Here is a 12,158-nt window from a genome sequence, read left to right on the forward strand (position 1 = left end):
GTGGTGCAGGTAAGGGCAAGGGGAAATTCGACCAACCATGAGTACGGAGAGCGTGAAGCGACGTGTACATGTTTGGCCTGCTTGGCTGCCACGGCCAGGGGTATTTTTGGGAGATGATTTGTACTAAATCTTATTTTGTCGTTTAGTCGACCTTAATCATATTTTGAGTTGTAAATATTTAAAAATAGTATTTTGGGATCCCGAATGTTAAATGCTTTATAATTTTCAATGAAGGACTATATTTTCAAATTATTTGATTTTATTACAGTTTAGTTACACTTTTGACCCAAATTCTTGCTTAGCAAGTTAAATACACATTTTAAACTCACTTAGTAATGACTCTAAGGTAGTAGGACGTTACAGAGGATCCACAATAAATGCAAGAATATTTTGATGAAGATTTGTCAATCTACAGATTCTATTCTGACAGCCACGAAATCTGCGGAGACAGCTTATACCTGTTTCATAACAGAATTTCCTAAAATAGAATGAGTACAATAAACACCCAAGGATATTATTTCCTGTAGTAAACCAACCTTTGAGAGTACGAAAAATATTACAAGAAAATCCATAAATGAATTAAGTTAATCATAAAATATTTTCCTCATAAAAAAGATATAAATTTATTTTTAAAGATATTGTGAAGATAAAGGAATGAATGAAGAATATTTGCAAATCCCACCAAATATTCCAAGGTAGTAAAACCTAGGGCTGCACAAAATTGAAGTTGGGCCAAAGAACCCGACTAACCCAGCTCGTTAATAAGGTTGTTGGGTTGTAATTATAGTAGGCAAAGCCCACCTAACTACCAAAAGTACAAGCCGAGACTTGTAAATTCAATCAACCATTACGTGGTAATGTGTTGAGAATTTTATGACCTAAACCAGCTCAATCAACCCAGTATTGTTCATTTATACTTTTTTTTAAGAAATGATTTCATTAACAAGGCTAAGTATCAGCCAAAACAACGTTTATAATAGAATTGGGGTAGCCAGGCCACCAAATTCGCTCAGAGTCCCAAAAGAAAGCTAATTTTTCAATAGAGTGGGGCACTCCATTAGCTTCCCTTGGGCAATGGCTATAACTAATATTGCTAAATACATTACATTTGACATGAATATCCTTATCTACCAAACCGTGATAAGAGTCATCAAAACCTTTATATTACATGTGGTTAATTTCATTGAGACAGTCTCACTCTAAAACAATTGATGTATACCAAAATCTCATAGCCAGAGTCACCCCTTTTAGTAAAGCTTTGAGCTCAAAAATCAAAGGGTCAAACATAGCCTTCATTGGGCATCCTGCAAATGCCAAGACAACTCTGCTACTATCTCTGCAAACTATCCTCATACCCACTATACCGTGGGATGACATAATAGATGCATTGGTATTAACTTTGATGCACGAATCAGGTGGAGGGGACCACTTCGCGGTTGGCCTTGGAGTTGTAGTATGACTTCTTGCGTTGGCATTTGCTTTTTGATATTTGTCTAGATAGTCTCTAGCCCAATCTACCACCATTACATCAGACATGTAACTCTCATCATGAATGAGCTTGTTTCTCCTATACCATATACGCCAAGAAAGAACCACCATATGCTCAAGATCTGTGGTACTAATTGTGTCAAGGTTATCTGCAAAGAAATTACCCCATTTTTTCTGATGAGGTAGATTACCGAAAAATTTGGGCAGCAATGAATTGCAAATTGCACCCAACGAAGGGCAGTCCTAGAGAACGTGAAAGGTGGATTCATCAGCCATGGAACAGACATGACAAATTCTCTCAATTTGCATACCATGTGAGACTAAATTTAACCTATAAGGGAGCCAGTCCCAAAGAGTTTTCCAACAGAAGTGTTTGATTTTTCCAGGAATATTTAGGTCCCAATTTTTTTTCCAACAAGAAGGCCTCCCATTAGAAGATGAAGCTTGGCCAAAACCAGCTTTTCTAGTGGCAATCCAGTAGCCACTCTTGATAGTGTATATGCCTGAGTTAGTATGATGCCATATGAGTCTATCCCCGCCTAGACAATCAAAAAGAGGAATAGATAAAATAGCATCAGCCTCTTGTTTAGAGAAAGAGTCACAGATGAGGTCTTGGTTCCACCCTCCATGGTGATCTTTCAACGACTCAACAAGAGAGTGAGATTGGAGAGTCTTGGTGGAGGATGCTAAAATACATTCACCTCGCGAAATCCACTTGTCAAAATACACTGAGATGTTTGCTTCCGTGCCCACTTGCCAACAGGCTCCCTCCATCATAAGAAAATAGATGAATGAAGTAAAAGTGGAAGAAAATGGAGCTACTTTGGAGAAGATCGAGTCGTCCTGGAAGAAAAAGGAGTCTGAGATATGCTACTATGAATAGTGCCCTAGCGCTAGCATGATAGCGCTACAACGCTATCTGGTTGTTTTGAAGGCTTTTGTCTATGTAACTAGCGCTACAACGCTACAAAACTAGCACTACAACGCTAGTTGATTTTAATTTGGAAACCTGATGGTAGCGCTACAGCGCTAGTTCGCGAATTTTCATATGACTTCGATTCTGTAAATACCGCTACATCGCCCAAAACCTATCGCTACAACGCTATCGATGCGATTTTGAAAATTTAAGCCATTTTTAGAAGGACAAAATGATCTTTTCACTTGGGAGCATTGAAAAACATTTAAGTGACATTATTCTGCAAATGTGAGGGGGCTGGATAGTTTTGTAAACCTTAGATTAAGAAAAAAACTGCTAGTTTATTATTTTCTAGATTTCTTCTGCTGGCTTATTGTTTTCTAGATTTCTTCTTCATCTTAATTCTTTATGTTATTTTCTGTGAACAATTATTTGAATGTTATGGTTATTACGTATGATATGAACTAAATCCTCTATCCAGGGGTTAATGTAGTCGCTTGGATTTCTATTTAATTTTATTATGATGTTCTATTAATTCTTCTTCTTTATTCTAATCTGTATAATGTTTGCCTAATGCTAGTAAATACTTGATCAATATTTGCTTGATTTATGATTTTGATTCAAAATTCGAAAGATGCGAATTGAATATGCTATCATTATATAGACATAGGTTACATATTGGATGAGAGTACTTGTATGACTTGTGTAGCAATTGGGTTTCTACGCTTAATGCCTGTTATGTGCTTAAGTTTATCACAGAGATGTAGAAAACTTGCATATAGATTGAGATCTTATATCTTGAAAAATAATAGGAATCGATTTTTGTTAACCTGCTATTAGAATAGGAAGAAGAGATTTATAATTGATTAGTAAAATTAATAGAATGAAAAGTTGATGAAGTTAATACCCTAGGTTTTTAATTATTAAATCAATCTTTATTATTATTGCAAAGTTTATTTCAATTTTAAGTCTTAGTTTAAAAATCACTCTATTTTCGACAGCCAAATAGAAATTTAAAAGCAATTATTGGTAATTAGTTGATAGTCCTTGTGGGAATGAAACTTTACTTACTATTTTATTACTTGAATCGATTGTGTATACTGTTGGGGTTTTATGCTCTAACTAAAATCCAATTTCTTTGTAATCTCATTTATTATCAATAAAAGAATAGAAATTATTTTTTGACTTGGTCAATCACTTTGCTCACATGTTTTATTTTCATGATTATTTGTTTAATATAAACTTCTATTAAATCCCGAGCATATAGCTAATCGTATCTATACTCACGTAATCATAGTGGAATATAAATATGATTATATGTTCAGAATAAGTTAGTCCTAAGATTAGTCAGTGCACATGATTTACACTGACTTACCAATCTACGATATAATCTACTTACACATCGCAGTGTTATGTTCTTTCTAGAACATTAGAAAAGTATATAAGAACGGATGTATTTGTTACATCGGACTAGACAGATATTGACAGTAGATAGGATAAGTAAACATATCGTTATTATCTATTCTAGTCATATCATATAGTTGACCATAGGTCAATTCAATCTCAATTCTGGGTGGTTGATATTCTAATTGATTGTATCATTTAAGTTCTTTGACTTTTTCGTTACCAGCTTACCCTACGGACTAGCCCATACTTACATCTTGAGAAATCGGTAGTATAATTGAGTGGGAGTGTTAATCATAGATATGAATATCTACAGCTTCTGATGAAGAAGTAAAATGATGGTTTCCTTTTAGTTTAGCAATCCAAGTATCAAACATTGGAAGGTTGTGAAAAGAGTATTTGGATACCTCAAAAGTACCAAAGAGTTATGCATCCAATATTCTAAGTTTCCTAAGATACTTGAAGGATATTCCAACGCAAGTTGGATATCCGGTGTAGAAGATAATCTCTCCACAACCGGTTGGGTGTTCACCCTTAGAGGGGGTGTTGTTTCTTGGGGATCTAAGAAAAAAACGTGTATATGTCACTCAACCATGGAATCCGAGTTTGTAGTTCTAGGGGCAACCGGCAAAGAGGCCAAGTGGCTAAGAGATCTCACGATGGAGATACCAAAAATCGCAGTTGATGTATTAACAATTTTGATACATTGTGATAACTAAGACACTATGATTAGAGCTTACAGTAAGTTATACAATGGGAAGTCTAGACATATAAGTCTAAGACATGACTATGTGAGAGAATTGATTGATAAGAGTATCATATTAATTTTGTATGTCAAATCTTGTGAGAACTTAGCGGATTCATTTACCAAACCTCTATGAAGATATTTGGTGAGCTATACATATAAAGGGATGAGACTAAAACTCATTTAACAATAGATTCCCCAATAATGGCAACCCAACTCAAAACTTGTATACATTAAGTGTAGAGTTTAATGGGTAAGAATAAGTTGTTGATAAGGGAATAGTTACAACATTAACAACTTAAAGAGTCCCATCTAGGATGGGTTAATGTGTAATGACCCAACTAATTCTAAGACTTTGGACCATTAAAACTACCATACATAGACACTTTAAGAAAACATACATACGAAACATTCATAACTTTATTAAAAATTATAATGTTGAATTCATAAATTCGGGGTATGGGATCCCATTGTTTGAAAAAAAAAACATAACTTTAACTTAATTAAAATTGTTTACAAAACCAAGTGCGGAAAATACATAGAAACATAATTAAAAAGACTGAAAATAACGTTGTCCTCGAATCGTTCACGCAGCCCAACGAATCCATTCTTCCTCAATACACAACCCCAAGCTGCCATGAATCATTCCGCTGCCATAACTATTTTCCTGCATACATAAAAAATAAAGGAATGAGCCTAATGCCCAGCAAGGAAAATCTACTAAAAAACATAAAACATACACATAAACTATATCATGAACATATACTACAAACATATGCCATATACTACTACAATGGCCATTATACTACTTGGGGCTTGTTAACTAAACAAGTCATATGCCCAATAGATTTGTGGGGCTTGCTAGCTAAGCAAGTCATGTGCCCATAAATTATTGGGGCTTGTTAGCTATACAAGTCATATGCCCAAGGTCTATCAACATACATAATATAACATTACATAACATAACATAAGATAACACGTAAACATATCATATAAACATATAAAATTCGATCATATTTTCCTTACCAAAACCGGGATGTGAGAACAAGGACGGGATTTGGAACACTCCTAAAACCAACAATAAAAAATGTGAGTATTTCTAATGAAAGAGATGATCAAGAAATGAACTAAACCACCAAGATGAAACTTACCGAAAAGAAACCTTAAGTTCAAAGAACTTAAATACATAACCAAGAGTGGAAAACAGCGAGTTAGGATTTGAGTAAAGAAAACTAATGGAAACTAAAGAATCATACAGAAATGAACATAAGATTAGGAATACCTTTGGATGTACTAGAACCGAACTACACCTCAATATAGAAAAACACACTATTTATCTTACTTCCCAAGTGTTTATAAAGCTTAAATTGATAAAGCTTATAACCCAACCCAAGTGTTTAACACTATATAGTAATCCTAGCAGCTTGAAGGCTCTGAACACAGCTTGAAGAATGAGAGAAATGGCTGGGTACTAGGTCCTATTTATAGAGTTCAAGGAGTGAAAAGATCTTCTTTTAGCTTGAATAAAAATAATGAATATTACTTGAAAAATATTTGAATATTCGTTCAGCAGAGGCTTAAGACTCGGTCAAAACGTTCAGAGGCTTGCTAAGAGGTTAAGGAATAAAATGAGCTCGGTTTCAAAAATGTTTGAAAAACTTTCCCTAGGGCCGATATATCGCCCATTGTAGGGGATATATCGCCTGGGCTTATGCCCCGAGTGTTCGTCGATGTGTTTGTACGAAGTTCACGTGTTTTTGTATTCCCTGTGTGGCGATATATCGGCATACACTGAAATATTATACACGTAATTGCACTTTTTCAGCTTAATTTGAATTGGGTAAACAACTTTGACTGAGCCATATAACGTTTTTAAAGCTGTTGGCAGGTTCTAGCGTTCTTAAATATTTCTCTTATAAAACTATTCATAAAAAATGCTTAATTTCTCAATAAACATGCACCCGACAAGTGTCATGATCTTATTGGTTCTATCTAAACCTTATAGTATAATAAATGACATCTTTATAATCAGCTATATTAATCAAACCTTATGTTATAATGAATATTCTGAAACCATAGGTTAAACTTATTAAATCTGTAAGTGTTGCTACGAGTGTTCAACTAAGTCCCGACTTGAACCAAAATCCATAGTAATAAACATATTATAACTACTACTAGCTATTACTACTACTACTACTACTACTACTACTACTACTACTACTACTACTAATTAACTAGCTAAGTAAATTCTGGGACTCTACATAATGTTGGTTGCTATCGGACGTGAGGGTTAAGCCATAGGCTTTTAATGAAATTCAATTGAAGAGCAACAAGCATCTCTAAAGGTAGCAAATATGTTGTAAGAATTTCACCTATGTGAACCTAGAGGTGGTGCCGTCTCTCAAGAGAATAGGAGTTTTCTCTCTGGATGGTTCATGAATGGATAAGTGCATGGCCATAAAAGTGCTAAGCGTGAAAAGTGAGAAATACATGAGTAATCAAATAGAAGTGTTGGAAACATTAACGATTTTTATCACGAGGAATGTTGGGTTCAATATTTTAAGAATACTTTAGCATTTCGGTAGAAGCTTCGTAATGTTTTCACTAAGATAAAGTTCAAAACCAAAATGTACTTTATTTTATGCACTAATATCATTCAGGCTAGAGGATTGAGGGTGTATTTAACCAAGTAGATGATTTTTATGATTGGTTAAATATATAGTGAAATCGGTTAGTCATGAAGTGGGGCAAAAACCATAATGGTTTCACTAAAGTCAACATATGAGAGTTGACTTTTAGTATGGACTTTTATAAATCATCTTTTTGGGTCCAAAGTGTTACTGTGGAGTATATAAGAGTGCCCAAAAATTTTGGGAGCATTTGGGGATATTTTGAGACAACTTTTGGATTGCCAAGTCAGTGGGACCTGTGTTGCATCGACTCTGGTCCCATGAAGGACTAAATAGGCAACACATCGCGTGCATAGTGGTGATGCATCACTTGGGCAGTCCGTACATGACCGTACAATGACATGTTTTTGGCCCCAAAATTCAAATCAAAATATTCTAATCTCATTGATTGAGTCTAATAAGGGTTCATGTACTATTTCAAGGGATCATCTAAGTTAATTGGTGATTTGACCACTCACCTCTCTCTAGCTCTCAAGATTACTAGTTTTCTCCAAGATCTTCATCAAGAAAGCTTGACTTCCATGAAGATTCAAGGCTTGTGAATCTCAATCTCATTCCATTGTAGTAGCTTCAAGCAATCTCAAGGAGGAGGCTAGGAATAGAGATTTTTGGACAACAAATCTTCATTTGTGTCAAGCCTTTGTTACATTTTGTAAGTCACATAAAATCATAGACTTGTGATTTTATGTAGCAAGGTTCTTCAACCCAAAAGTCAATTCTACCACTCATTTTACTAATGTTATGTTCTTTGTATTATTCTTCCATTAGAGTATAGATTATCATTGTTTAATTCTTTGAATTGTAATATACAAAGCTTGGTTTATAACCTCAATCCCAACATTATATGCTCTAGAAAGAGTAACTTGACTATCACAATGTATCGAGATCATCGATACCATATCCGCGGTAAAATTGATATCCAACATAAGATCCTTAAGCCACTCCGCTTCTTTGTTGGTTGCCGCTAGAGCTATAAACTATGCTTCCATGGTTGAGTGTGATATACAAGTTTGTTTCTTGGAACCCCAAGAGATATCACCTCTTGCTAAGCGTGAACACCCAACCGGTGGTGGAAAGATTGTCTCCCACTCCCAATGTCCAACTAGCGTCGAAATATCATTCAAGTATCCTAGGAAAATATGAGTAGTTAAGGCTATATTCTTTGTTTACTCTTAAGGTATCCTTGAATCTTAGACTTCCAATGCTTGATACTTGGCTTGCTAGTAAACCTACTAAGTTTACTATTCCCTGTTTGCCAAGCCAATTTTCACTCACAAGGTCTACTCATTTCTGGTACATATAAAACATTGGTGGTATAACCTTATTACCAGAGGTGAAGAATAGATCAATTGTTCTCTTGCCCTTAATTGATCTCATTGCCCATTTGGATTCCATGTCCTCAATTGTTCTCATTGCACATTTGGATTCCATGCCCTTCCTTTTAAGTCTCAAAGGTCTTGAATAAAGATCTACCATAAGTAACATGGATAGTAGCACAAATATCATAGCACCATCCATTTACCTTTCCATGTATGACATTAATCTCACTTAGTGTTGCCACTAATAGGGGTGCACATGAGTCAGATTTTCGGGTTTGAATAATTAATACCGAACCCGAATTTTCGGATTTCAGATTTTAGTATTTTTCGGGTTTCAGATTTTCTCGAATCAGACTTAGTCAGATTACAGGTATTAATGGGCCAAATTTCGGGTTTGGGCCTTGGTCACAGATTTTGAAAAAGGTCATTTTTTATTACTTTTTTTAGTTTATTCTACTTTTAATAATTTTTTCAAAAAAATATATGAGAATTATTTTTTTATATATTTTGTTTGATTGTTTTTAATAATGAATTATAAAACTTAATTTTAATTCACGTACTTTTAAAAATGTCATTTTTTGTTAATTACTTTTACTTTTAAAATTTAAAAAAAATATATGAGAATTGTTTTGTATATATTTTGTTTAATAATTTTAAATTGAATTATGAAACAAAAATTATAAAAGATAATTTTAATTCATACAACAAAAAAGAACTTAGTTGGAGAAAATCACAATGTCCATAAATCCAAAATACAACCATATGATAAAAAAAAAAGTTAGAAAAACCATAATGTTTAATATCCATAAGTCCAAAATGCAAAATACAAATATAAATTATTCATAAAATTCAAATTACACCATAAAATCTTATAAATGCCTATGAAGTCCAAAAAAGAAACCGCAACATAATCTAAAGTTCTAAAATACAAATTATAATAACATAATTTTTTTCTATATCCTTCCTTACCTTTCTTCCAAATTTCCAATCTCCAAATCCAAACCTTTTAAAATTAAGAACCCTGTCACTAAAAATTCAGCATGCAAAATAATTTTTATTAATTCTCTCACTAGTTGACATAATTTTACAAGTAACACCATCCATATGTGTCATACTCAACAAATATAAATATATAATTTTATATAATATACCGTATAAGTTAAGTTAATATAAAGATCATATATGTATTGTTTACTAAAGTGTAAAACAAAACACTTAATAAAAAAATGCTTTTTTAAAATAATAGTCTTTTACACACAAATAAGAACAAGTTCAATCCTTCAATACTAACTCTGAATGTAACGTCCTCCTAATCAAGGACTGTTACACTGTGTACTTGAAATAGTGACAGACTTGCTAATCAAGTCCCTTAGTTATAAACGTGTAACTAAGGTTAGTAACAAGGGTTAGCGTTACAAATTTTGGTCAAAGAGAACGTTGACTTTTCATTAAAAATATTTGCGTTCATACATGGGGTCCCAAAATAATATAAACTGAAGTTTAAAAGTCTACTACACTTCAAAAGTTACAACCAGTCGACTTAGGCAGCAAAATAAGGGATTACAACCCTAGTTCCTCTGAGATACCCTCGGCCGTAGTGGTCGAGCAGCCGCATATGTACACGCCACCACCGAAGCTCTCCAACTCGTGGCTGGTCCAGCTTCCCTTTCCCTTTACCTGCACCACATAGAACCCGTGAGCCAAGGCTCATCAAGAAAACTTAAACATGTCTATGAACAGTAAATACAAAATCCATATGCATATCTAGCATGCCCAGCAGTAATAACCTACTCATGCATGCATACAATTACAAATAAATGACTACCATGTCATAACGAGGCCTGCTGCCCTAACTAAACAATTAATAAGTAATATTGGGGACTCAGCGCCCTAGGATGTGGGACTAATGAGCCACCCCCGGGCTCGTGCCCTATCCTCTGTATAACCAGCTTTAGAGCTGGCCCAGCGTACCTGGCGCTTTAATTTTCCACAACCATTGGGTCAGATAAGCGTATAATGCGCTCCTGATTAGGCCTAACTATATCAACCAGCGCTCAGCGCTATTGCCGCCTTTGACTTATGAGTCAAGGCTTTTCAATTAGAAAATGCAACAAGGATACATCTTCTAACAATTACCCCAAAACAGAGCATTCAAGCATGCTTAATCAATTAATCACAGACATAATCATGTTCATTCTCAGGGGCCCGAGCCCTATTCATAATCACATTAAACAATCAGATAAATAGATAACCAGTTACTGCTAAGCATACTTTAGATAATACAAGTATGGATACATATTAATCATATATCCCAGCCAATTAAATACAAACACAGTAATGACCATGTTTCTTGACGGGGCCAAGCCCTAACCACGCATATAATCACATTTAACATGTACTGGGTGCAATTTTCTTACCGTTTGTCCAAGCATAGGTTAAAAATGAACAACCCTCAAGCACGATCTATTCCCGAGCCCTAGCAGTATCCTAGTCACAACCATAATAAATGATATTCATTAATATCGAGTAAATAAAGGCTTCCGGACTAAGTCCTAGCCTCCAGAGCCTCGAATTCTACTAAATCGGGTAGTAGAATCCTTTCCGAGCCGTTAGGTTTGAGTTCCCGTCACTCAAAACTCAGCTTGGCCAAAACTGCCTATGCGTGCCACGGCGCCCCCTGTTGGGTCGCGGCGTGTCTCAAACCTGAGAGAATCCCCTGCCTTAGTCTGAGGGACACACGTCGCGACTTGGCTCTGAGGGTCGCAATGCGCCTCCGCCAAACAGAACCCCCTGGGCCCTAGTGATAACTTCATTTTAGGGTCATTTTAGAAAGTGTTTTTGTGGTAATCTTGAGTGTTTATGTGTGTTTTGTGCAAGATTACGTTTTTTTTTGTCTTTGTTGTAGGTTGGTGTGATGAATCACGAGAAAAATTCAAAAAGAAGCTAAATGGTGGAAAAACGAGGCTTTTGGCGGTTATTGGACTAAAAATGATACCAGGGATGCTTAAAGGACGGATTTTGATGAAGAGATGAGCTGAACGATCAAATCTGAGAAAAAATTTAATTAATGTTGCGACTTGGACTTATGAATCGTGACTTGAGGTGAAGTTAGAGGCGCATATGTTTGCTGGAAAGAGTTAGTGTCGCGACTTGGGCTTGCAAGTCGCGACTCAAGAGGAAACAGAGGCCTAGCTAAGGGGAAATGTAGACACGGGCCGTGACTTGAGAATCTTAAGTCGCGGCGCCTGAAGCTATTATACGAGAAGAAAAAGGGCCAAAATAGACACGGGCCGCGACCCAAAAAAGGCCAAGTTACGGCCCGCATAAGGAAAAAACTCAGCTTTTAATTTTTTACTATAAATTCGTGTTTAGGGTTAAATTAAGTCATGAGATCAATTTTTAATTACGTTTTTAGAGACTAATTGTGGTTCTTAGGTTAAAAATTCTGCAGTTTCATATTTTTATTTCTTCTTCAAGTTTATGAATCTTATGTTTTTGAATAATTATTTTGTTGATTTAGTCATGTTTGATATGAACTAAATAATTTTTATCTAGGGTTTAATGTAGTCACTTGAATTTCTATCTAATTGAATTAG

General features: G+C 35.0%; 1 protein-coding gene across 1 annotated transcript; it reads right to left on the minus strand.

Moving 5' to 3' along the window:
• Nucleotides 1-1,194: 1,194 nt before the first annotated feature.
• Nucleotides 1,195-2,262, minus strand: LOC133779003 (uncharacterized). The gene is made up of 2 exons (XM_062219010.1): nt 1,800-2,262; nt 1,195-1,637 (listed from the first exon to the last, which is right to left on the minus strand). Exons 1-2 carry the CDS (start codon nt 2,260-2,262, stop codon nt 1,195-1,197), a joined length of 906 nt encoding a protein of 301 aa, XP_062074994.1.
• Between the last annotated feature and the right edge of the window lie 9,896 nt (nt 2,263-12,158).

Source organism: Humulus lupulus, chromosome 5 (genome assembly GCF_963169125.1).
Source record: "Humulus lupulus chromosome 5, drHumLupu1.1, whole genome shotgun sequence".
NCBI classification, from domain to species: domain Eukaryota; kingdom Viridiplantae; phylum Streptophyta; class Magnoliopsida; order Rosales; family Cannabaceae; genus Humulus; species Humulus lupulus.

Coding starts and splice junctions, on each gene's coding strand:
- LOC133779003 (XM_062219010.1), bottom strand. CDS start 2,262: ATGGAGGGAGCCTGTTGGCAAGTGGGCACGGAAGCAAACATCTCAGTG. Junction 1,638..1,799: donor GTTAAATTTAGTCTCACATG/GTATGCAAATTG, acceptor ATTTCTTTGCAG/ATAACCTTGACACAATTAGT.